The 26737-nt window shown below is 36.2% G+C and overlaps 4 protein-coding genes across 5 annotated transcripts; 2 read left to right on the forward strand and 2 right to left on the reverse strand.

Moving 5' to 3' along the window:
* Window positions 1–2629: 2629 nt before the first annotated feature.
* Window positions 2630–3862, reverse strand: LOC106106769 (coiled-coil domain-containing protein 97). Its single transcript, XM_013287423.1, has one exon. It carries the CDS (start codon window positions 3669–3671, stop codon window positions 2640–2642), a length of 1032 nt encoding a protein of 343 aa, XP_013142877.1. The 5' UTR covers window positions 3672–3862; the 3' UTR covers window positions 2630–2639.
* A 408-nt stretch (window positions 3863–4270) lies between these two features.
* Window positions 4271–16227, forward strand: LOC106106651 (multidrug resistance-associated protein 7). Its single transcript, XM_013287271.1, has 22 exons — window positions 4271–5045; window positions 5124–5241; window positions 5314–5472; window positions 6357–6606; window positions 6686–6950; window positions 7040–7277; window positions 7812–7960; window positions 8416–8535; window positions 8599–8977; window positions 9082–9204; window positions 9282–9395; window positions 9667–9846; window positions 10355–10500; window positions 10602–11102; window positions 11272–11404; window positions 11723–11896; window positions 12288–12494; window positions 12751–12878; window positions 13140–13231; window positions 13350–13541; window positions 13993–14224; window positions 14548–16227. The coding sequence occupies exons 1-22, from the start codon at window positions 4434–4436 to the stop codon at window positions 14800–14802; spliced, it is 4767 nt and encodes a 1588-aa protein (XP_013142725.1). The 5' UTR covers window positions 4271–4433; the 3' UTR covers window positions 14803–16227.
* Window positions 16228–16262: 35 nt separating this feature from the next.
* On the reverse strand, window positions 16263–18991 carry LOC106106647 (DNA polymerase beta-like). Of its 2 annotated transcripts, XM_013287267.1 has the most exons (6): window positions 18899–18991; window positions 18120–18567; window positions 17784–17906; window positions 17447–17612; window positions 17183–17372; window positions 16263–17106 (listed from the first exon to the last, which is right to left on the reverse strand). In XM_013287267.1, exons 2-6 carry the CDS (start codon window positions 18545–18547, stop codon window positions 17012–17014), a joined length of 1002 nt encoding a protein of 333 aa, XP_013142721.1. In that variant the 5' UTR covers window positions 18548–18567; window positions 18899–18991; the 3' UTR covers window positions 16263–17011. The 2 variants fall into 2 exon arrangements, with proteins under 2 accessions (XP_013142721.1, XP_013142722.1); XM_013287268.1 differs by lacking the exon at window positions 17784–17906.
* On the forward strand, window positions 18719–25308 carry LOC106106646 (ATP-dependent DNA helicase Q5). Its single transcript, XM_013287266.1, has 11 exons — window positions 18719–19020; window positions 19430–20076; window positions 20145–20250; window positions 20465–20625; window positions 20983–21173; window positions 21558–21779; window positions 22515–22713; window positions 23027–23236; window positions 23338–23491; window positions 23602–25035; window positions 25120–25308. The coding sequence occupies exons 1-11, from the start codon at window positions 18927–18929 to the stop codon at window positions 25224–25226; spliced, it is 3525 nt and encodes a 1174-aa protein (XP_013142720.1). The 5' UTR covers window positions 18719–18926; the 3' UTR covers window positions 25227–25308.
* Window positions 25309–26737: the final 1429 nt, after the last annotated feature.

Below are 26737 nucleotides of genomic sequence, written 5' to 3' on the forward strand. Positions count from 1 at the left end.
TAAATATTTTGTGGATTACTTTGAAAAAGTTTTAAATTGGTTCAAATTTTAATACATACATATGTATGCAGATAAAAAGGATAAACCAAGTGCCTTAGAAATGCTATTTGTAATCTAAATATAGTGTAGGAACTCAAAAATGAACATATTTTAATCTTGTATGTAATTTTTGTTGTTAATGATATTTTCTTAAAAGTATTTTATCAAATTGTTTTGTATAAATATAATTTAATAAAATAAAGTCATTTATTTACAATTCATACCTTTTGAGATGTTTTATTTGCCTATTTTACCAATATAATTGAATTACAAGAAAAGAAAATTGTGTATTTTTCTAATTATGTAGGTTTAGTTACATTGATGCGTGTCTACAAAAAGTATGTGTGCAAGTCAACGGACGCGGCCCACTAACACACACTTTTCTTACCGTCCTTTTCGTTGAAATAGACAGGCAGCTCGGATAAAGTGAAAGCTGCTTATAAACCGATAAAGTCAATGTTTATTGCTAACCACACCGTCCAAACGAATCGAACAATTGACGCGTCAAGAACAAATACAACGATTGGCCATTTTAATTGCAGTTTACATATCGAAGTTTAAAAATAAAGAAATTATTAACAGCACAAAAAGCTGCATTTGATTGTAACAAAGTTCATAACTCCGATTACATTGATCTCCTTGGCAGAAACATAACTTGTACTCCGCATCAGGAAGTCTGAAATATATCAAACAGTAAGCCTAAAGATTTTTATACTTTTAAATGATTTCAGGAATATAAATAGAGTGAGACCTGATAATATAAATTTTGTCGCCAGATATTACTTATTTATTATTATTATTATTATTTACCTTTGTCGTTTGCAAGACATTTTTCTTGCTTCAGACAAACTTATAGGCGGCGTATCTTGCGCAGTAAGCTCGTAACAGCCTCGTTGAACAATCCATGCGTGTTTTGCTCGCGCTCTCCACGAACGAATGAAACACAATGCGTTCTCTAAAACATTATCAGTTTTTAAGATTTTTCGCCTTTAATTTCAAAACTAGATGTTTCATTACACAAATACATATATTTAAAGCTCGACGTGACTTTCAATAAAAAGCTGATAAACCTTCAGTACAATTTACTACATCTTTATACATCGTCTTAGTAGAGTCGAGAGCATTGTCAACCGTGTCCCCGCAGCGCGTCCAACTGCGGTGGGTAGACGAACAATTCAAGCACATCACACCATTAACAATGGTTACGTTAACGTTAATTAATATGCAAATGAATAAGAACTTGTTAACTAATATAAACATTTAAAAATACAGTTTTACTTCAAAAACATTAGCGATGACATGACAATATTGTCAATTGTGCAATTTACTCTATGACTCTATTTTGTTACTTCCTCTATCTCATAGAATTAAACGGTTCATAATTCTTTCTGTACGAGTTTCTCTCAGAACAATTGTTAAATTATTTAGCTTTTGAAATAGGAGAAAGAAAGTGTGAAATAATTTAACTAATATTAAAAATGAAGATGGGGCTTCTATCCTAATTAATATAATCTAAATATGAATATAAATTAGCATATATGTTTAACTAGATTTTTGAACTGAAGTATATTTTCCTATCGACCTACAAAGGCACATGTAAAATCATTAAAACGCTTGGTAAAAATAGAACACGTACAAAAATTATCACAAAAAAATGTGTAAGGTAACTAAAATATATACCGGCGCATCGGACAGTTAAGGCACACCGAATTCTTGCTTCAAACTTTCGATCACTTATAAAATTCTTACGCGATAAAGGGTCTTCGCCAAATTGTATATTAGATAAGGTACCATTGTAACATAGCAAACCGAAGGTAAAAGAAAGTAATTCTAAAAGTACTAACAAGCAAATTACATTAGTAAAAATGTTTATTTTGACGGCCATAACCCTCCCGATTTTATTAATTTTAAATGATCGAAGATCCCTACCCTACCTTTTCAGAAAGATAAGTAAGATTTAGGTTTAAATAGGAAAAGCCCTACGAAAACAAAGAACATGATAATAATAATGTCCTTTCACTACTGATAACAGACAGAACACGATAATTGAATAAAAAAGACTGACCAATAGCGCAATGGTTAAGTTTGAAGTCATTGCGAAGTAGTGGGTTCGAATCCGTACATTGAAATTTCACTTCACGCACAATTGTTTTGTTTGACTTTTCCGCTAAGAAAATAGGAATGATAAAATCGTACTAGTTTTTTAGGATATGATTGCTGGTTATGGAAGGACTACGAAAGTTAAGGCTGCAGCTGAGACATGTATGCATGCGACGCTATAAAATGACGCAACACTTTTTATACCTACCTTATGATTACCTTATGTCATACAATCATTTTATACATTGATGTTATAAGGTAGCAAAGAAGCAAGAGGCCACCTGAATACGCCGAAATAGTGAATTGATAACTTCTGTCATAAAGACAGGGAGTGCATAAGGATGTATAATACATGTGCATATCTGTGTTAAATTATTTTCATTTGGCCATGCAATTGCCAATATCTGCCACTAACATTTGTCAAGCTATATGTACTACTGCAAGCTATATTCTCTAGCCTATAATAGCAATGATGTAAAAATAAATTACATTATGTCATATTATTGTTTTATTTTGTTTTCAATATGTTTCATAAACACATCTAATGGATCACTTGTATGATCCAGTGACATTTTTTTACCATACTCTTCAACAAGTTTCATATGCTCTTCCAGATTATTAACTTCATTTTGTTCTGAATCAAAATATTGATCTTCGGCATCCTGAGAAATTTGTTTCAAATCATCGTACTGTTCATTATTATCTATTGTATTGTAATCAATATCTTCATCTCTGCCTTCAAGAAAACTGCTGTACATTTCTTGGTAAAATTCCTCTTTTAATAATGCTCTTTCATTGGTAGTTATTGGGGCATCTGCTCTTGGAGCTTTGAATTTAGGAGTTGGTTGAGTATCAGGTTCATCAAAATCACCCCACATCTTCTTTTTAGGTTTCTGTTTTTTTTCAACAGTTTCTTTTGCTTCCATTGAATCTTTGTCTTCTTCCAACATTTGCTGATGTTTTGTTTCATTCATTTCATTCATTTCTACGGTGCGTAGAATTATATTTAAAAATGACAAATCCTTAATGTCCCCAGCATCTCGTTGTAGTACTTCTTCATCATCTAAATACTGGCCAACAAGTTGTTCATATAGAAGAGGATTTCGAAACATCATTTGTTTCTCACTAAAATAATCACCTTCCTTTTGCATTTTTTGTAAGGCTCGGAATCGACGATTCTTTATCCTTTTATGTCTACTTCTCTCAGAATGATAGACACGTAAATGTTTGATGCAATTATTAAAAGCTGCATTGTTAAAACTTATGTCATTAAGCATGTTCTCAAAGTATGGTAAATGGTTTGGAGATAAATATTTGCCAAATTGAGTTAAAAATTCTGTAGGAGATTTAAGGAATATGTTGTAGGCTGCTTTAATCTTTTCAGATGTTTTAACCTCACTTTCATCTACATGCGAATTTTTAAATGATATATTTGCGCACCTAACCAAGTAATCAATGATATCATGAATTGGGTCGTTTAGATCTTCATCCTCCTCAACCGAAGAAATTGTACTTTGATTATCTTGTTCCATTATCTTAATATTTTCACTTCAAATTCCTTGTATGTTTAGACAGTAAGGAACTAAGGAATAAGTACATCTACATCTGTAGAATTGTAGCTAAGTAATTTATAATAGTAATAATTGAATCACAATTGCTTACTTCCATATCTTGGTAAATAAAAATATGAACTTGTTGACAAATGAAAATCGGTTTGACTTTGACGTTTTAATTTTTGACATTATATTAGTTCCACAGACTATGAGAATAAAAATGTCCACTGAAAGGAGTGAATAGTTATTTGTGTAGGTCAAAACCCCGACGGGAGGAAAGACTAGAAACTGCCAGAAAGCTAAATAAATATGCGCGTAGATGTATATGAATGAATGTTAAACAGGAGTAAAATACCAGGATCAAATTGAAGTGGCCTTATTGGCGTATTGGAATCAACAACATAATACTGGAGAATGCTTCTACAATTTCAAATTATAATAACTTACAGAAAAAGTACTCAAAAGTTATGAAACATCGATGCTTTTAATAAATCTTGTCTATCGCACTCGGCGTTTTTGACATTTTATGATTTTATCCTTGATTTTGACTTTTAGACTGACATGTTTTGAGTCATGTCATTTGTATTTGTCAAACATTGTGTACATTGTGTTAACAGTGATATTAATTTAGTTTATTTAAATTGACTCCTTTATGTTATGTTATGAATTTCCTTATAGTCGATTGGAGTGCAATTCTAGGAAACTATTGATATGTGTTAAAAGTTCACTTACAACATTGCAATGGAGCTCGTTACAAAATTACAATGGAACTGGAAAGATATGTGTGGACCGCTGGGTTTTCAGCCGTGGATCGACGAAAAGAAAGATTTTGGGAAGTGCTTCCAGGAACTTTGTTTACAGATACCCGTAATGTTTATCACAGCAATTATTTCGGGATATTATGTTGGCTATAGAAGGGAATGGGTTATTCGTGAAAAAACACAAGAGCGTGCCATTATCTTGCGAAGTTTTGCTGTTTTAGGTCTTACTTTCATTCCAATTATAGAATTATACATTTTTATATCAAGCAATAAGTTTAATCTGTTTCCTGTTGATTACTTTACTGCTGGTGCATCCTGTCTGTCATGGTTAGTGCACTTTGGATATATCCTGGCACTCAAACATAGACTAGGTCCGAGCAGTCGCGGGCCACTGAGCTTGATCCTTCTATGGATAATGATTGTGGTGTTTAATTTTATTTCACTTCGCACAAGTATAATCACTGGATCCATTGTGGGATTTGATATTGCAACACTTTGCTGCCATGTATTGTATTTTATCACACTTCTACCATCAAGTGAGTCTAGACCAACATTTTATTCACCTCATCTTGTTGGATCCCAACATTCAAGTGTAAGTGTAAATATAGTATTGTGTAGAATTTTTAAAATTTTTAGAAAATGCATCTGAGGAATAATATGTTTATTTTAGAGTGAGTACACCCCCTTACTGCCACATATGGATGAAGGTATTTTAGGCACAGCAATGCAAGGCACAAGTTGGTTTTCTAAATTGACTTTCCTGTGGGTAAATCCACTTCTTGATAAAGGTAATGATTAAAAATCTGTATTGTGTTGTTCTGAACAAAATAAACCAATTAAACTGATGATATACATTACAGGCTTTGATAATAAATTAACTGATTCAGAAGAATTATATGACATACCTACAGAGTTTAGATGTTCATATGTTGGTGCTAAATTAGACAAGGCATTGATAGGCAATGTAGACCAGTATCAGCAGTATGCTGAGATACCTCATGAACCATTCATAGGATCTGGTAAGAATCATTCACATATTAAGCTATGCAACAAAAGTAGTTTTAACTTTTATTAATACCAAGCTTTTGCTGACAAATCTGTCCACATGGATTTAAAAAAACAAAAGTAAATATTAGCTATATGAGATTGCTCTACATCTATGCCAAGTTTTGTTGAAATCCATTATGCAGTTTAGGATACAAACTCAATCAAACATCTATCCATTCATCCATCTAAACTTTCACATTTATAATACTACTAAGATTAGTAAGATATATGCTAGTAAGATGTCAATATGTATGAATATAATTTATATAATATTACACAGTAATTGTAATAATAAATATGTGTTATAAATGTTAGGCAATGATGTCATTACATATTTAGTTTGTATCTAAACCTCCTCATGACTCAGTAAAAGGGGAATCCTGATTCATATCACTAAGATATGTGTATTTTTTTTATTCTTCCACTAGTTATTTAATTTTGCAACTACTGGCAATCTTGGAGCTTTGAATTTAGGAGTTGTTTGAGTATCAGGTTCATCAATATCACCCCACATCTTGTTTTTAGGCTTCTGTTTTTAAAGAATGTATATGGAATTCTAGCTGTTGCTTACACTTTGTCCGCATGAAATTAAATTAAAATAAAAAATGTAGCCTATGTTACTGATAACATGGCTTTTTAATAGTAAAGGAATTTTTGAAATTGGTCCAGAAGTTTTTAGTTATTACAATAAATATAAAAATACAAATCTTTCCTCTTTGTAATATTAGTATAGATATAAAGCAGATATTTAACAATGTACAGTAATAAACAAAATAATAATAACTTTATATTCTGGTATTTTTCCTGTACCTGTCACTTTTATTTGAATTATTTGAATATAAATTTTTTTTTTCAGGATATGGCTCATTAAGTGAGAGTCAACCTCAAGTATCAACTCCAGTGACTCCCACTTCCAGAGTGTTATTGAGGCCACAACGTCGTCAGAATGTATCTTTACTTAGAGCTTTACACACATGCTATGCTGTACAATTTTACAGCATAGGAATATTAAAGCTTATTTCAGATATGGCCAGCTTTGCTGGGCCTTTGTTGTTAAATAAATTAGTTACTTTTGTTGAAGATGAAAGTATTGATCAACATTTAGGGTAGGTTAGAATTAAAGGTTTTTTTTTTATTTGTATTTATATCATCATATAAATACATTAATACTTTTTTTTTTTCAAGATATGCATATGCCGGTGGACTCCTTATTGCAACTGTAGTGAGTGCAGTATTCAATGTTCATTTTAATTGGCTCATGTCATTAATAGGAATAAAAATGCGTGGTGCTATGGTTTCCATAATTCTAAGAAAGACACTAAGTGTGACTTCAACAGAACTTACAAAGTCATTTTCTGTTGGTGAAATAACAAACTTCATGTCAACTGACACGGACAGAATTGTTAATTCATGTCCAAGTTTTCATGCACTCTGGAGTATACCTTTACAGGTTTGTATTTTTAACATCAAACTATTTAAAGATATTCAAATAAAATTTTGTATATATTTATAGATATTTCAAATATTTTTTTTTTGCAGTTGGTTATAACACTGTTTTTATTGTACCAACAAGTGGGTGTTTCATTTCTGGCCGGAGTTGCTTTTTCCGTTCTTCTTATACCTGTGAACAAACTCATTGCCAACAAAATAGGACAACTTAGCACAGAGCTAATGAGTCATAAGGACTCTAGAGTTAGTTTGATCAGTGACATACTAAGAGGTATCAGGACAATAAAGATTCATGTTTGGGAGGATTATTTTATAAATAGAGTTGCAGGTAAGATAGCTTTAATGTAAATTTATTTATCAATTGTTTGATTACTGGAAAAGATAATACAGTTAATTATTGTGATATCATGTAATATCATTTGCCGCCATTTATCATTTTGCTTTTAAAGTAATTAGAAATGACGTTAGTAGTATGGACGTTAGTAGATAGGACATGAATACATCCACCCAAATTAAACATATACCTATAAGGTATTACCGCTACACAACTGGGGTAACCTTAAATTTAGTAAATCAGTCCGTTGCCTACCGAGTTGTTTGATTGATGTCCCACTGGCGACAAGTGCGGATAGATGCATTTTTTTAGCTTTTGCTCGGTATTTTTTGGGTTGAGTAATTACAATGCCTATTGCTAAAATAGAACCTTTTACGTTAACATCAAAACAGTCGCGTAAATCAAAACATTTTGTTAAACGAAATACGCCATGACTTTATCGTTCCATCTTTTTAAAATATTTGAAAATGTTTGGATATTATCTTAATTATAAGTTTGTACATACAAATATAATGTTTAATCGTTCAGAGGTGAGAGGCAAGGAGCTGCGCTACCTGCGCGGGCGCAAGTACCTGGACGCGGTGTGCGTGGTGCTGTGGGCCACCACGCCCGTGCTGGTGGCGGCGTTCACGCTCGGCACGCACGCGCTGCGCTCGCAGCCGCTAGATGCTCCCACGGTATTTACATTTATTGAACTTAAAGCGTTTCTACTGGAAAATAAGGTCTTTGTTAGATATATGTACAAAGGTTTTTTGGGGTCTTGATTCTGGATTATTCCCAACCGTCAACCCGCTCTGTCCCTACTTGGGAACAGATGAGAATACAAAGTTTCATCAGTCTCACCTTTTGCGACGACGGGACGGTTCAAACTTAATTTATTTCACAACAGTTCCACCTGTCACCTTATTGGTGGTGACTAAAAGGTGAGACAGATGAAACTTTTTATTCTCACGTGGGGACAGAGCGGGGTGACGGTTGGGAGTAATCATTATTATAGTTTAATCTATTGTCTTTCCTTTCTTATGTCACTCATCTTAAGGTGTGAGAATTACATTTAAAAGTTTGTTAGTTTGTCTTGTGAGTGATTGCCACTTTATCATTTTTTTTAAATAATTGTGTTAATTTATTTCAGGTATTCACTACCGTGGCATTGATCAACATGCTGATAGCGCCATTGAACGCGTTCCCTTGGGTGCTAAATGGACTAACTGAAGCATGGGTGTCCATAAAACGGATACAAAAATTCTTAGATGTGAGCAAACTTTCATATATCATTTTAAACATTTAAAACATGTTCTGAAATGTATTCTTTTAGCTTCCAGATATGGACTCGGATCGTTACTACGATCGTGTTAACACAAATCATGACGAAGATAAAATCCTGATATTCAAGAACGCAACATTCTCGTGGGCGAAACCCGCAGTTCATCCGAAGCCACAGATGAAATGTAAAAAAAATAAAGGCAAATCAACGAAGAGGTTATCGAAACGGAACATACAAGATTCAACTTCATCTTCGGATACACAAGTGCAAGTTCCCTTTGTGTTGAGAGATATATCGTTGGAGATAGGTCGCGGCGAGCTGGTGGGCATCGCCGGCAACGTCGGCAGCGGCAAGACGTCGCTGCTGCACGCCGTGCTCGGGGAAATGATCAAACTCCACGGCGATCTGCAGATACCTGAAAATTTAAATAGTAAGTAAAAACTATGCTACACTGACTGCTGGAATGCGGTTGCTTTGTTCCGTGGTTATTTAAACAGTGCCTAAGGCGTGGTTTAAAGCATTATGTTTTAATAGGTTTCGGCTATGTATCCCAACAATCGTGGCTAATTCGCGGCACAATACGAGACAATATACTGTTTGGCAAACCATACGACGAGACCAAGTTTCGTTCTGTTGTTGACGCCTGTGCACTAACAGGTATGTCAATCTGATCATTTTTTTTTGTAAATATGTAAGTTAACTTTAAATGTATCTAAACTGCATTAATTTTTCAGAGGATCTGAACATTCTGGGGTGGAATGCCTACGTGGGGGAGGGAGGGTGCACACTGAGCGGAGGACAGCGTACTCGCATTGCCTTAGCTCGGGCTGTTTATCAGGACAAAGAAGGTATCTTTATATTTATATGAGTTGTAGAATACAAAGTTGAAAATACGGCGTTGTTTCTTTATATTAGAGAATTTTTAATTCGTTGTTAAGCCAATTGCTTGTTAGAATCAGAGTTAGTCATGATTTATGTCTTGTCTTGACATTCAGGAAAATCTTCCATGCAGTGTACTTGTAGAACTTGTCATACATCTTTCTTAGAAAAGAGAGATTAAAATGTAAGAGTATTAGGAGTGTAGGGTATGTAGAGTGGTGGTGTGCGTGTGTCGTGCAGTGTACCTGCTGGACGACGTGCTGTCGGGCGTGGACGCGCGCGTGGCGGCGCAGCTGATGCAGCGCTGCGTGCTGGGCGCGCTGCGGCACCGCACGCGGCTGCTGGTCGCGCACTCGCCGCGCCACCTGGCGCGTGCGCACCGCATCATACTGCTGCACGACGGCAAACTGATCGCGCACGGTACGCTACACTGCCATCACATTACTTTTAGTACTTTAAAGTGCAATAACACACGATCTTAAAGCGTGCTCTACCAATGTGTAAGTGGTAGACTCCGCTTCAACATATTTGCACGAATGGGCCGGCTCGCCACACGCAATACCACGACCACACAGAAAACAGGCGTGAATTGGGGGCAATTATGCGCACATCCTGATGGGTATGGTGCCGGAGGCCCAACTTTAGGCACTTTACCTTCCCATCATTATTCTTATAAGGAAACCATGGGAAGGGAACGTGGATTTGACGCTGGAGGAGGCGCATAGAAAGGTGAAATATCATCTTAATGTGCGTTACCTCCAACGTCAATTAAGGGTAGGCAACACATTCGATATTCCGAATGTCTATGTGCCGCGATTGCTTCATCATTTTGGCGGATTCAAGTGGCCGCTTACTCGATTGCCACTAAAATAAGTAAACCACAAATTCTGCAGTCGTTCTTTGGATTTAAAAAAAAAATTTTTTGCAGGTCCTCCTGAACTAGTTTTAAATGAAATAGAGGAATTTCTCCCCAGCGATACTGATTCATTAGGAGAGGAACCCATCACGGAAAGGGAAAATAACACCGTCGAAGAGTCTTTGGACAACATTAGCAGGCAAAGTTTGGACAATGAGGTAAATACATCGTGAAATTCCTAACTTTTTAAATGACTATGTTTAGTTGTGAAATGGCTTTGCTGTTATTTTAAAATTAACATTTACCAATTTATTTACAGGAAACGATGTCGACAGGTTCAGTCGGTTGGTGGGTGATCTGTCTATATTTACGATCAGTTGGCCTGTTCCTCTCAGTGTCCATTGTCATATCGCTCATATTGATGCAACTCTCACAGAACTACACCTTCCTCTGGCTAACATTCTGGATCAAAAACAGAGCTACAAACTCGACCACTCTCAACTCAAACACGTTATTGGAAAGTCCGCACGAAACTCAAACAGTAATGGACCACGGATTCAATATTATGGATAATGTTATACATCGCATACTAAATGGGTCTCTACCAGTTTTTCATAATAATGAAATAGTGACTAAATCGCCCAACATCCCAGATTTGCAACTTACAGTAAGATATGATGATAATTTTTATTTGGAGATGTATTTTGTGTTGGCCGGACTGAATTTGTTGTTCACTGTGATGCGAGCGTTTCTCTTCGCGTACGGAGGCGTCAAGGCAGCCGGAAGGATACATAGAATACTTGTGAATGTTATTATGCGAGTAAGTTGGTCTTTTTACCCTTTTTCTATAACATGTGAAATGAAATAATTAAAAAGAAAATTGGAAATCGCTTGCCAAGTATATTGACTGTATAAACCGAAAAATGTAATACTGTATAAGATAATGTTTTATAGGAGATTTTAAATCTAATTTCCATACATTTTTCTAGGCCAAAGTGAAGTTTTTCGACGAAACACCGACGGGCAGGATTATGAATAGGTTCTCATCCGACACATACACAATCGACGACTCGTTGCCGTTCATACTTAATATTCTACTAGCTCAGGTCTTCGCTTTAATCGGTGAGACACGTTTGTGTTTAGAAATAAATATTTATGAGGAGTAAAAAAACGAATGAACTGCGAATTTAAACCAGTTTAACAATTATTATATACTAGCTTTCGCCCGCAATTCCGTTCGTGGGGAATTAAAAAACAAAAGTAAATAACCTAAATGTTCGTCCACACTATCCTCTACATCTATGCCAAATTTTATCGAAATCCGTTCAGCAGTTCAGGCTTCAAACTCTAACAAACATCCATCTAAACTTTCGCATTCATAATATTAGTATGATAGAGTTTTAAATATATGTATTTGTTAGTAATGTGTGTTGCGTGCAGGGGGCGTGGCGGTGACGGTGTACGGTCTGCCGTGGCTGGCGGCGGCGCTGCTGCCGCTGGCGCTGGCCTACCACCGCCTGCAGCGCCGGTACCGCGCCACCCCCCGCCAGCTCAAGCGGCTGCAGAGCGTCGCGCTCTCCCCTGTATACGTACACTTCAATGACACGCTGGAAGGTACGTGCCCTAACGATTATATATAATGTGTTTAGAACATATGGGCAAAATGACCATATTCTTATAGTGAACCGAAACTCTCATTTACACCATTGACTATTTTCACATTGTTTCCATTTTTTGTGCGGAACAGAAGTTTCACCAGCTGTCGGTTATAGCGTCCTGGATGCTTTGTTTGTATTTATGCTTGACCACAACATAATCTGAATGTATAAGTATAAAAACCGATTCTTGGAGAATATAGCAATCTTGTGCATATTTTTTGCTACCGGAGTGTAAATTTGTTTTGCATGTTATCATCTTGATTTTTTCCAAAAGTCGACAGAGTATGTAAATATTTGGTGTTTAATTTATTAGTTGATTTATTATTGTAGTAGCGTGTGTTGTGCAGGTGTGACGGTGGTGCGCGCGCTAGGCGCTAGCGCGCGGTGGGGCGAGCGCGGCGAGGCGGAGTGCGAAGGGTGGCAGCGCGCGGCGCTGTGCGGCGCGGCGGCGGCGCAGTGGCTGGCGCTGCGGCTGCAGGCGGCCGCCGCCGCCGCCGTCGCCGCCGCCGCGCTCGTCGCAGTGCTGCAGCGCGCCACGCACGCCGCGGACCCCGGTACTGCACTCTGTCACCCATACCACCTCGTATAGAAATTAGTACATCATTGCCAAAGTAAATATTCCCTCCATAGAGTTTCAATTAGTGATATTGCTTCTTGTGACTTATCGAAAATTATTGTCAGTTCTACAAGTTTTTAATTTTTCGAACGATATTGGTAATCGAACTTAATCTACGGAGTCTGGTCGGAATGTCAACCGTTAACCAAACGTGGTCATAGATATGAGAATTTTAAATTTAACATTGTGTGCAGGTCTTGTTGGTCTGGCGATATCGTACGCGCTGTCGCTGACCTCTGTGCTGAGCAGCGTGCTCAACTCATTCACAGAGACCGAGCGCGAGATGATCTCCGTGGAGCGCGTGGGCGAGTACATCACGCAGGTACAAATCAATGCTGATCTTACCATTCACCTTTTTATTGTAAACTAGCTGTTGCTTGCGACTTCATCCTCGTAAAAATAAAATATAATTCAAAATATAGCCTATGTTAATCGTTGATAACGTTGCTATTTAAAGGTGAAAGGATTTTTGAAATCGGCCCTGTAGTTATCGAGTTATTTCAACACATACAAAAATACAAATATTTCCTCTTTATAATCCTAGTCTAGATATAAGTTTGCAACAATAATAAATTGCATTTAGGTGGAAAGTGAGAAGATAGACGGAGACCCGCCGCCGTACGGCTGGCCCTCGCACGGTGTTATCAGCTTCGAAGATGTCTATCTTAATTACACGTAAGTGAAAAGTACTGGTGCTACAATGTTTTAAGAACCCAGATGACATATGTACATGTATGAAGTGCGGGGTGTTGTGTAAGTGATGAGAGGCGGGGTAATGCAAGCGGTGTGTTAGCGGGCAGCGGAGCGCGGCGCTGAGCGGGCTGCGGTTCGCCAGCCGGCCGGGCGAGCGGCTGGCGGTGGTGGGCCGCACGGGCGCCGGCAAGAGCTCGCTGCTGCGCGCGCTGCTGCGCCTCGCCGCGCCCGCCGCCGGCCGCGTGCTGCTCGACGGCGTCGACGTCGCCACGCTGCATCTGCACGCGCTCAGGTACTGCACTTACGAAACTTGGACACGCTTCCGGTTTTCAAATACGTATCCACATATTCATCAAAAATATGTATTTAATGACTGAGGTCTACAGACGATTACGAGCCGAGTTTTTATTTATTCTTTGAAACCGTACATGTACACAAGTTACTAAAATTTAAAAAAGTGTCTTTACCTAAAATTATATTATCTTTATGTGAAAGTTACGTTACAATCATACTTTATACTAATATTATAAATGCAAAAGTTTAGATGGATGGATGGATGCATGAATTTTTGTTAGAGTTTGTAGCCTAAATTGCTGAACGGATGTCGATGAAATGTGATATCGATGTAGAGGATAGTCTGGAAAAACACATAGGCTACTTGCATTAGTTTTATTTTCATTGTTTGCAGACTGAGTCGCGGGCGAAAGCTAGTTATTAATGAAAAACACGATGTTTGTGTTCAGGTCACGGCTGGGCGTGATACCGCAGGAGCCGTTCATCTTTTCGGGCAGCGTGCTGGAGAACGTGGACCCGCTGCGGCAGCACGGCGAGGTGGAGGTGTCGCGCGCGCTGGCGGCGTGCGGCGCGAGCGACGCAGTGGAGGCGCGCGGCGGTCTGCACGCGCCCGCAGCGCACCTCGCACGCGGACACGCGCAGCTGCTCTGCCTCGCGCGCGCGTTGCTGCAGCGCTCTAAGGTAACAGTGTCCTTTAACACTTTATATTCATTTTGTACTGGCTTTCGCCCGCGACTCCGTCCGCGCAGAAATAAGAAAAACAAATGCAAGTACCCCATATATACTAGATTACTACCTATGATTTTGCTGTTTACAAAAGCAATCTTGACACGATAGGGGTTAATTTAAAACAACCACTAATATTGATACATCATTGTATAATTTGGGGAAAGTCGAGTTTCAAATTTAATTTTTCAATCATTGTTACTTACTTAGACTAAACAGATAACATATATGAATACATTTACAGTAACGACTACAGGATTTTTCATATATGTTTGCAGGTGTTGCTGGTAGACGAGGCGACGGCGAACCTGGACGAGGAGGCGGAGCGCGTGATACTGCAGACGCTGAGGTGTTCGTTCGCGGGCAGCACGGTGGTGTACGTGGCGCACCGCGCGGCCGGCGTGATGCAGTGCGACCGGGCGCTCGTCATGGCGGCCGGCCGCGCGCTCGAGCTGCGAGAGCCCAACGACGCGCTCGCGGACCCCACCTCGCACCTCTACAGACTGCTTAACCCACAACACGAAACAAATTAACCCTTAAATGCATACATCAGCCTTCTATTCCACACCCAATAGACTATTTAAAAAAAATCTCTATTTTTCTCTTGATCTACGTTCAATATACTACCTGATACTATATAAGGTATTTAAAAAGAAAAAATCATGCATTTAAGGGGTAACTATACACCTACAAACAACATATGGCAGCAATTTGGTGAACTAACAATGTCATCTTGAAAACACCAAATTGTCACTAATGAGGGTGCGGCACGAGAGTGTTGCCATTTTAATAATTTCTAAATTGAAAAGTTTGATTTTGTTCCAACATAGGAGAGTGTCAAGAAAAGTTGGGAATTTTTGCTTACTGGTAACTCTAAAAAGTAATAGCAGCCCTCTATGTCAATGTCAAATAACTGCCATAAGATCCTTGTAGGAACATACAATCAACTTAAAAAGCAGAGCTTGTAAGTCAGTATTGGAGTTTTTCGGCGGTTTCCTTAGTAGTTAAATTTTTAAAAATGTTGACGATTTTAACAGTTTTGACTTAAAGTAAATCAAATGTATGGTAACCTTTGGAGGTTATTATCTCCAATATTTGAAATATTGAGGCGAAATGATACGAAACGTGAAAGGAACGTGTGTGTTCTAGAGAGACTGACTGTAATGATTACATTTCAGAACGGAATGGACATTTATATTTAATTTCAATATTATTGTAATCGATTTTGTAAGATCTCAAATTTAGTTAGATAATATTTTTTTAACGCAAGAATTAAAGTCATCACAGATTTTGTATGCAAATTTTCAAAAAAAAAAAAAAAACAAATACTTGCTCAAAAGAATATTATTTTCTAATAAAGCTAAGATGCTTTACTTTTTTCAATAGTTTAATATGTTTAGAAATGTTTGGCTTTATATAATTATTATTTGTGAAAAAATTACGAGATATTTGATATTAAATATTACTCGAGCACAATAACATGACACCCGATTCTGTTTACAACTTGTATGTTTTAAAGAGATTATATCAATATATTATTTATTTTTCTAACCAACCAACAACTTACGAGGAGACTCTTTATCCGGTTGTGTTGCCATTAATGCAAATAACATGTTATTGCGCACGCATAGTAGCTATAATATTTCAATTGGAATCATTAATACTTGCCATGGCTTGAAGCTTGATTAGTTTTTTAAAGGAAGTAAAGTTTTTAATGCAATAAATAGAACTTTTACTTATCAGTACAATATTCTTATCAAAGAGATTAATTTAAATTGTTGACTTTTACACCAAAAAGCACCTAAGCTGATTATAAATGATTCTATTGTTTAGCGAGTTGTTTTTATTTTACAAAGCCAAGGAATTGAATAATCTAGAAACAAGTTTAATTGTATTATTCTTCGTTTATTTGTAATTTTATTTGTTTGTGACTTTCGACATTTATAAATAATTCAACAACAGACGTAATACAATGAAATTTCATTCGTATTTACCTTTTTTAACTTACAATTTGTGTAAAATATTCCAAAGAATGATTGTAAATAATCGTAATATGTTAATATATTGTGACAAGAAAATTTAACAAGGCTGTGCTGTTACCTTTTTGTGAGAAATGAAAAATGATTTCAAAAAATATTCTGACAAGATTGAAAAATTGGGTATTGATTTTTTATTGTCGAGTGAATGATTTATTTTAATACAGATGTTAAGTGCTAGTCACTATTAACTTCGTAATTAAAGATTACATTTCCATTAATTAAATTAGCATTTTAAGTTACCGTTTTATCATTTTTTGCTTATTTAACGAAAGCAGTTCGCTAGATTTATTTTTAGCTTGACAGCAATTCATGCAATTTCCCTATATACTAGTTTCCTATGTTTTCCTGTATAATTTAAATATCATAACATCATGCGGGTGAATTGCCTCTATTTTTAAATAGGAATCCATTTCTTCATTTACTTCTGTATTTCATTTATCATTAATTAATTTATTCCTTTAACTAGAATTCCTATTTAATTATTAATATAATAACAACCCGCATGGTTTTATAGTGAAAGTGTAAAAAGAAATTATATAAATGTTGTTTTTGAACTAAGCACCTGTTGTCAATTTTATAAAGTTTTATTAAATATTATTAGCATATCTTGAGAATTTGAAGTCTTGTGATATTGTAAGCCTTATTATATGTCGATTCTAAGAATAAATATGACGACGGCAATGTTGTTTTTTATTTGTGATCCCTACAAATTACGTTCTTCTGGTTTCTTGTACGGGTACTCGATGTAGTCGAAGATATCTTCCTCACACGTGATCGGTACAGGTTCGCCGGGAACTCCTGTTAATGCAGACAAACGTGGTTGTGAGTGTCCATAGTCAGAAAATTTGTATAACAAAACCGTTAGACATCTCACCAGTTGAACCGATAGGCCTCAAATAATATTCATTGAGGGTGAAACCCTTTTCCAATGCATGTGTTCGCATTGTCTTGTTGAAGACATCGCTGCCTGTGAAGTACAAGATAGCGCAATGGTACTGATCGCACGGAATAAGCCGTATATCCAGACGTCGGGCCGGTAAGTCTTCAGAAAGGCGACAGACGCCCTGGTCAGGAAATAAAAATGAGGAAATTTTATTATCAAATACATCTCTACCTTAAGTACCCGAAGACTGTTTACCATAAATTTTGTATCTCCCATAGATATAACGTCGATAACAAGACCTTTCAAGTAATCAACTAATCTTTTTAACATTGTTTCGCCGTGCTTTTGCTTTGTTTCTCCAAGTTTTAAAGACGGATGAGTCGCTAAAACATCTATATCACCGCTTTCTGGTTTTCCCCGTCTGCAACGATAAACCAATATGAAATTAATAAAAATTCTGCGCAGCGTACAACTTTAGTAGATCCTTGGTAAGCGTTGCATAATTCACCCGGCCGACAAAAACATCCAAGATCAGGCGTATCAGTATATTACAATTTATTTTTTCATTAATCATATTTGCAAATTATTTTACCGGAAACTTCCGCATATTGTTATTGTAAAATTACTATCTAAGTCAAACACGAGTGCCTTTAATTTATTTTCTATGGCTTTTATTTCAGTGCGCGGAATTTTCTTTTCAAAGTCTTCGAAGTATCTGAAAACGATAAAACAAAACTTCGATACAAGCAAATTAACAATGAAAATGCAGCTCTATCCAAATTTTATGGTGGCTCGGGCTTACAACAATGATGATGGTAAAGGTATAGCGGATTGGGGTACACCCGTTTCCTGTACTCGCATTGGGACCACCTACGCGGTTAACGGAGCCAATATAAAGTTTGAACTTTACAATACATTACACACTAACTTTAATCCGAGCAGCTGATGATGATTTAACAAATGTTTACTTCTCTTTAGATCTTCAACTGTAACAATACCGTCTTTTACCAATTCTGCAGCCTTGACAGGACCCACTCCAGATATTCGTGTGAGCATACTAATTGCCTGAGCCTTTTCATCATGATGTATATTCTCAATTTTTCTCAATTTTCCTGTCTGAATATACTCATCGATTTTTTTAGAAATTTTATCTCCTATGCCATCAAGTTTTTTTGCTTCTTCACCAGATTGAATTTTTCTGGACTGCGCAGCCAAAACACCCGCCGCTTTCTTGTAAGCATTGTACTTATGTATGTTGCGACTAACATTTTTCTCGTACTCCGCCAATTCCATTAAAAAATCACAAAATTGTGCATTTGGATTTCTAGATTCGCATGGATTTTTACGTTTACTCATATTGCAATCGTGCAGAGCTTCTGTAATGATTTTAACGTTACTTGTTAAGTGGGCAAAAACACCTAGTATTTTTAAAAACAAATGTGCTCTTTCTTGAAAAATGAATGAAACATTTTTAGGATATCTTATATTTTAATGTTGGTATAATGTTCACACTTGACATTTACAACAAAATTAGGTTTAGGTTCACGAAATGTCAAAGACAAAATTTTATAATAGAAAAGTCTGTTTTGAGGTTGTTTTAATGTTATTGTCGCAAAATATAAAAGTTGTAATTTAGTGAATTGAACAGTATGTGCTACAATATGAATGTTATATGCAGGTTAAAGGACTTTAAAAAAGAGAGAATACCTGAAATGCCACAGTAACAAGTTTCGTGATGGATAACGTAACTGAAAAGCTATTGGAATGTTTTGGTCACCGAAAATTCAAAAGTGAACTTCAAGAACGTGCTGTTAGAGCTATAGCAAGAGGTAATTGTACAATATAACGCAAATTACATTTTAGTTCGAGATGTAAAGATCCAAATTGAATTGAACGGTAAAAATGCACAAATTTGACAAACGATGTGACACATTTAATTTGGCAGTATAATAATAGTGCTACCACAATTACAAAATTATTTGCCTTAATTTTGTAAACACTATTTTGAGACACAACTTTATTTTTTAAATTTATTGACGTGATAATGTAATAATGTTGATGTTTTTCAAACGTATAATTTATATATACGTATTCAATTTTATTTAATTGTTCAATATTTGGATTCTGTTTTAAATGTTGATGTTAAATATAAAAAGAAACAAGTTCTAATCAGTCTCAAATAAAAAAATTCCTTGTGATATATATATATCTACAGATTTATTATTAAATTATTTTAAGGTGTCCATGATGTTTATGTTTCAATGCCAACGGGCTCTGGAAAGTCCCTGTGCTTCCAATTGCCTGCAATGCTGCAGGATAATAAGGTGGCTATTGTATTCTCACCATTACTGGCACTCATCAAAGATCAGATTGATCACTTGACAAAAATTAAAATACAGGCTGAATCAATAAACTCAAAAATGAGCACAAAAGATAGAGAGAGGGTTATCAACGATCTTAGAAGCATGAGACCTAATACTAGATTTTTGTATGTAACCCCTGAACAAGCTGCTACAGGCACATTTAAAAGCCTAATAGAACATCTAGTCAAGTATAAAAAAGTTTCTTATGTAGTTGTTGATGAGGCTCACTGTGTCAGTGAGTGGGGGCATGATTTTCGACCTGATTATTTAAAATTGGGTGATTTAAGAGAAATGTATAGGAGTATACCATGGGTAGCTCTTACTGCAACCGCTAGTGCCGAAGTTGCTAAAGATATCCTCTCCAATCTGAAATTATTGCAACCTGTCGCACAATACAAAACACCAAGTTTCCGGAAAAATCTGTACTATGATGTGATATATCAAAATTGTATTGAAGATGAAATCGGTGACTTATGTGAATTTCTAAAGAAAAGTTTAAAGGAAGATGACATTGTTAAGCCTGTAAGTAATTTATGCTGTACTTGTTGCCTCTGTTTTGCTGTATTGCTTAACAAATTCTTTACTTACAGAAAGACAAAAATGCAGTTATAGTCTACTGTAGAACTCGCGAACAAACTGAGGAATTAGCTCATATGTTGAATAAAAGGGGTCTTAACTCACTGTCATATCATGGAGGTATTGGATATTCAAATTTTACTGTTTATTCTATGGTTTTACTAAAATCAATAACTAATTTTTTCATCAAAGAAATATGATTGACTTTGAAGTTCATAAATGAAAGTGTAATAAAAGCTAGTAAAATATACTAATATATCTATCACTATGTATTGTACTTTTATCTTGATGGCAATAAAATGTTTATTTATTTAGAAGTGACAATGTGTGATAGGAATGAAGGCATCAGAGCGCATATCAGTACAAGAGCGATGGTCCGGTGGCGAGTGTCCGTGCGTGTGCGCGACGCTATCGTTCGGTATGGGTGTGGACAAGGCCACCGTGCGCGCCGTCGCACACTGGGGCCTCGCGCAAAACGTCGCTGCTTACTACCAGGTATGCATCATATTCACTAAATTATTACCATCATCATCTCCCTAACCTTATTTATCGTCCTCCAAATAAAAAAAAAAAATAGTTTATTAATTTCCCCTTGGGCAAGGGACTGGTGTCCTAACTAGGGTGGTCCCTGTGTAGTGGATCACCAGGCCCCCGCCTCAAATAACTCTATCATATGTCTCCACTCCCTTCTTGATCATGTCACTTTTCATGCAATCCATCCATCTCTTTCTAGGTCTACCTCTAACGGTGTACCTCCACCTTCTTGTTACATGGGATTATATTATTACGTCGTTAAATTATTACATAAATAATATTAGCTTTATAATTACAGTTGTATTGGAATAATTCTAGGAATCAGGTCGCGCCGGCCGCGATGGTAAACCAGCGTTTTGTCGAATTTATTATTGCGGAAGGGAAAGAAACGCAGTCGACTTTCTTCTTAAAGCGGAGATGGCGCGCGCTCGCACTCCCGAACAGAAACAACGCTGCAAAAATGCCTACAAGAGCTTTGAAATTATGGTGAAATATTGCGAGGAAGTTAAGTAAGTTGTTTATCAAATGCTTAGTTTATTGTCACACATCCAGTTCTCTAACCTTGATTTGTTATCTTGTATACTAAATTGTTATGGTAATTTCGTATGCCATTTTTTAATCCATTTACCAAATAAACATTTAATAAAACTGTTTTACCAAGACGACATAATATTTAAAACTAGCTGTTACTCGCGACTTCGTCCACGTGAAATAAAAAATAGTAAAAAACATAGTTTATATTTTTCAGCAATAACGTAGCTTTTTAGTGGTGATAGAATTTTTGAAATCGGCCTAGTAGTTATTGATTTATTGCAATACATAAAAAAAATCGAAATATTTCCTTAATATTAGTATAGATATAGGAGACATGAAACGTGTGATGATCGTGTTAGATGTCGTCACAAGCGGTTCGCGGAGTACTTCGGCGAGGAGGCGCCGCGCTGCGAGGCGCGCTGCGACGTGTGCCGCGACGAGCGCGCCGTGCGCCGCGCGCTCGACCAGCACCAGCGCCGCGCCATGAGCGCCAGCCTGCAGCGCGCCGGCTTCATCGCGCACGACGCGCACGACGCGCGCGACGCGCAGGACCTCTACGGCAACGGACGTCTGGGACTCAGGTCGCTAGCATTCTACAATTTATTATAGAGACAATATTACACAGGATAACCCCTTATTCAGTGGTGGCGAACCACTGGCACGCATGTTCGCTACCCCTGTCCTAAATCAATAATGTCCAGTGAGATGAACAACGAATAAAAGAAATTTAGCATTTTTCCTGTACTTATGTTGTATCTAAAAATATGACTATTTTTTTTGCTACAAAAACTCTGTAGTGTAAATCCTTTTTTTATGTAAGTTTTTTCCCAACTGAATAAAAGTTTGGTTTTAAACGCTGGCAGGAATGACAAAAGTGTTCAATTATCTCTTGTTGACACGCAAACGTCTTCGTCACTTTATCTCGCGGTAACCTAGCAACCGATGTTTATTAAAGCTTTTATTACAAGGAGATGCACAGAAAAATATGGGGTCAAAATTTTCATCCAGGTAGGGGAAAAACGTGTATGTAGCACAGAACAGTAAAACATTCCCACCCACGAATTTTTTCCCTATATGTACAATACACTATTTTGTTCTCAATAAAACAGATATTTCTTACACAAAATATTTTTAAGTTATAGTATTTTTTAAGTAATACGAGTAATGTTTAACATTTCATGGTTTATCTTTCAATAATTACTCTGATGTAATCCGCGTTCCAGAAACAGTACATTAAATAGTTGATTTATAACTTTTTTATACTTTTTTATGTGTAGGTAATTAATATTTGCGATGTAAATAATATTTGTCTACAGAGATATGGAGTCGTACTACGACGGGGAGAGCGAGGGCTCCGACGGCGACAGTCGGCGCGTGGGCGAGGAGACGAAGTCGCTCATACTCAAGGAGTTCGCAGAGAGGAAGAAGCGCATCACGGAAGTAGATCGGCAGGCCAGCGACGCCGTCAGCGCCGTCAACTCTAAGTGCAGGGCTGCTGAGAATACCGCCACAAAAGTAAATCAATTTTAACATTGCTTACACTAATACCATAGTACTAAACTGTGAATAATCTGAGCCTCTATCAGCTAGTGGTGGGACAGGCCTTTAGTCTCCCTTAAACACAGATAAATTGCGAACCAAATAAAAGACGTGGGTCTAATATAAAATAAAAAACGAGATAAAGAATCTGATATACAATAAACTGCGTTACTAACAACCTAATTGCTTACTTGTACTTACCACATTACATAAATAACTAGTACATTAGTTAATGCTAGAAAATGCATCATTCGAGTCGAACTGATTTGTTATTTCCATATATTTGTAGGTGAATGGTCTGACGGTAGCGAGTCGAGACAGCTACCTCTCCCTCTTGCTAGAAGCTCTGAACAACAATTTGGCCAGCATGAAGGATGTCGACGAACCGGAGAAGCCTTTGAAACGTAAAGATGTGGAGCAGTGCGCCATAGACCTGGAGTACGAGGCCTTCTCTAATAGTACCGTCATAAGTCTTTATAGAAGGGCCATGATCAAATTGGTAAGACAGTTACTATGAACTTGTTTCTACTGCCGAAACACCAAAAAAAAGTATTGAAGCTTAAACGATATCTTTTTTGTTTTATATTAATTTAATTTTAGATTTCATCAGTGAAAGCTTGTACGGAGCACTTATTTCCTCGGTTAAAGAAATTCGAGCCCCGCATGGGAGAGACGCTCGGGGATTTCGTTCGAGACTTCGAAGCGAAGAAACAAGCTCAATACGGTTTTATGACTGCAAGTCAGCTAGAAAGTGGTAAGTTAAACTTAGGACTATATTTCTATACATACATCATTATAACAGATAAAAACACACATATATATCTTTTATACCATTACCAATGTCATTTTATTCTATTTTTGTAGCAAATATGGGTGAGAAAAGCGGTAGCAGACATTTATCTAAAGCCGACAGAGAAAGTAAAAGAAAAGCCAATTCTTTCAAAAAAGATCCATTAACTCAAACTAAGCTGCAAAATTTTTTCACACAAATTGCTTCAAATGATGTATCCACACCTGCCTCTGATGAAAGCGAAGATGAAAATACTTTAATAATAGACGAGAATCCTAAAAATAACCACAACGATACAACCATGAAGATAGATGAAACGAATAACGAAACAACCATTGACGGAAGTACAGAGGACATTAAGTATAAAAACGAAAATAAAGCAACAAAAAGCATATCAAAAACTTTTGTAATAAATATAACTTTGGAAGGTGTGTCCAGTAAAAACTCTCCAAAAGATAGCAATGTTGATCAAAAAGATAAAAAGAAAGGCATTCAAAACGAGAACAAAGATGCAGTTAAGGAATCAAAATCACCAAGTAAGATCAAACCTACAGCTAAACGAAAAATAAAAGCATTATTTGGAGAATCTTCCGACAGTGAAGTGGAAGAGAAAAAAAGCGAGAAGCACAAAACTAAAGTAAAACATAAACATCATAAATCATCTAAGGAGAAAAAACGTAAGCTAAGTGAGGCGTCAGTAGATAAAGCTATCAAATCAGAAAATAAATCGGTATTAAAAGATTCTGATGTATTTGGAGACTTATCTAATAGTGGTTCTGAAAAAGAACTAGTTATTGATGATCAGATGGAATCTCAAGATAATAGTTATGAAATGACAAAATCTACTGACAATATATGTAATAAAAATAATATTTCACCACAAAATGAACCCGATAACGGAACGAGTAATGATGATTCCGTTAATTCGAGCAACGGAGATGGAGAAAGTCCAGACAAACCGGATAAAGAACCAAAAATAGCAGATCCTTCATCAGCTAAAACGGACGACACAAAGCTTTTCAAAGCACATAAACTTAGCATTGAAGCGGATAAAGTTTTAATGGAATTGAAACAATTTTCTGAAATGCCACCGGAACCACCACCTGTTGAAAGCATTGTTCCTGAAGTTATACAACCAACTAAAGACAATGAACCTAAATCACCAACAATTAAAGAAAAATTAAAGGATAAACATGCAGATAAACATAAAGACAAACACAGGCACAGACATAAATCAAGTTCTAACAAAGAACACAAAGAAAAGCATATGGAAAAACCAAAAAAAGAAGAGAACAAAAATGAAAAAGAGAAAAAAGATAGTGAAAAACACCCAGAAAAAATATCAACACATGTAAAAGAACCTAAGAAATCTGAAAAAGTGGACGTAGCCGGCCTGGTTGTTAAACTACTTATGCCTTATTATAAGAAAAAAAAAATTAGTAGTCGAGACTTGTTTAAGATAACAGCACGGCACATAGTGCACCAGCTGTTGGCTATACAAGTCACAGGTGAATTCTTCTTCATTCGTTTTCATCTATATATCTTTTATAATATGTTTTATTGTAATTTTGATAATATTTTTCTTTTTTCAGAGGAAGCCGCCATCAATATGTTATTAAAGAAGACTTTCTCAAAGGAAGTTAAAATCGAAAAGGAAAGTGACTTACCAGTGCAGATAGATCTAAGTAAAATAGTATAAGATAAGATGTTGATAAGATTTTATTTTTACTATTGCCTATTTATTTACTAAGTGTACTTTGACTCTAATGTTGTAATTAATATGGTGTAGTTTAATCATATTTTATAGATTCTTGTTCGATTAAATGTTATTTTCAATAGACGGTTATTTCACTTGCCATTTTATACTTCCTCTTTCTCGATCCTTTATGGTTTAAAAAGCACTGAATCAGAAATATAGAATATAGCTATTTTCCTCGACTTCGTCTGCGCAGTATTAAAAAAAAACATGAATTGTGCAAAACAAAAATCTATGCATCCCACGGAAACCTTTTTTCGAGCATAATTCGTATACCACATGTGTATACGACTTTGTTTTTTTATTTGTGCCACATTTTAATAAGATATTTGATCTTTGCAGAATTTCGAGTGAACGGGAAAAAATTAAATTAATGTTTCCCAGGAATCTTAACAATTTCCCGGGTCAAAGTAGCCTATGTGTTCTTGCAGACTATCCTCTACATCTATGCCAAATTTCATCGTAATCCGTTTAGCAGTTTAGGCTACAAACTCTAACATCCATCTTTCCATCTAATATTTCGCATTTATTAGTAAGAAGCAAGTTATATTCTAAAATAATTGACGATTGTCTTAACAACCATGGGTAAGTAGAGCTTGTGCATGATCGTAGGAGATTGCGTAATCAGTGGAATAAAGGTAAGAATCTGCAAAACTATTGCCTAGGATTTAAAATTATTGGCAAGTGATGTTTCACACAAATGTATTCCCTGTAGGATCATGTTGGGTTAGCAATTAAGAAGAAATATAAAGTGATACAATAAAGGATTCTTAACCAGCTTTAGATCGTTTTATTTCCCCGTGTCACGCATAAGGGGTGCTAATTGATTATTGCCTGTGCAATCCCCATGCAAGGGCGGATCGAGGAGGGGGGGGGTCATGACTCCCCTGAGCTGGTTGGTCACGAGCTTGACAAAATATGTAAATATATTGTAGACTATGTCCCCATGCCCTAAATAATATATACTATACTAGGCCCAACCTCACCCGCGGCTGATACATGTACCGAAGTTAACAAAAATAATTTAACTATGGCGATTCAAAATAAAAGAGATTAATTTTTCTGAAATGTATTTAATACATTTCATAATTATATCTTAAATTTATTAAGGAACATTTAACAAAATATTATGTATAGTTGAAAATATTTATGATTACACATTATATATTTCTTATAGCTTACAATTATTTTATAGCGTAATATTGAGAAACTAACGTTTACAAGAAGTTTAGTAATATTTTTAATATACAAATGCCGCTATATATTTGAACTTGAATAAGTATTTTCAGACTATAAGAATCAGTAAACGCGAAAATACCGTTTTACTTCACTCCTAGATCTGTGGCAGTATCGAATGTCCTAGCAAGGACGACAATGCGACGATCGTAATAACTTCAAAGAAGTTATGAAACGCATTCTTGTTCTTGAAATACGCTTATCTACGCGTTTGAAAT

The sequence above is a fragment of the Papilio polytes genome, unplaced genomic scaffold (genome assembly GCF_000836215.1).
Source record: "Papilio polytes unplaced genomic scaffold, Ppol_1.0 DF822178.1, whole genome shotgun sequence".
Taxonomy (NCBI): Eukaryota; Metazoa; Arthropoda; class Insecta; order Lepidoptera; family Papilionidae; genus Papilio; species Papilio polytes.

Coding starts and splice junctions, on each gene's coding strand:
- LOC106106769 (XM_013287423.1), bottom strand. CDS start 3,671: ATGGAACAAGATAATCAAAGTACAATTTCTTCGGTTGAGGAGGATGAA.
- LOC106106651 (XM_013287271.1), top strand. CDS start 4,434: ATGGAGCTCGTTACAAAATTACAATGGAACTGGAAAGATATGTGTGGA. Junction 5,046..5,123: donor TTGGATCCCAACATTCAAGT/GTAAGTGTAAAT, acceptor TGTTTATTTTAG/AGTGAGTACACCCCCTTACT. Junction 7,278..7,811: donor TTTTATAAATAGAGTTGCAG/GTAAGATAGCTT, acceptor TTAATCGTTCAG/AGGTGAGAGGCAAGGAGCTG.
- LOC106106647 (XM_013287267.1), bottom strand. CDS start 18,547: ATGAGTAAACGTAAAAATCCATGCGAATCTAGAAATCCAAATGCACAA. Junction 17,613..17,783: donor ACAATATGCGGAAGTTTCCG/GTAAAATAATTT, acceptor TTATCGTTGCAG/ACGGGGAAAACCAGAAAGCG. Junction 17,373..17,446: donor TGGGAGATACAAAATTTATG/GTAAACAGTCTT, acceptor TTTCCTGACCAG/GGCGTCTGTCGCCTTTCTGA.
- LOC106106646 (XM_013287266.1), top strand. CDS start 18,927: ATGGATAACGTAACTGAAAAGCTATTGGAATGTTTTGGTCACCGAAAA. Junction 19,021..19,429: donor TGTTAGAGCTATAGCAAGAG/GTAATTGTACAA, acceptor AATTATTTTAAG/GTGTCCATGATGTTTATGTT. Junction 22,714..23,026: donor CTGAGAATACCGCCACAAAA/GTAAATCAATTT, acceptor ATATATTTGTAG/GTGAATGGTCTGACGGTAGC.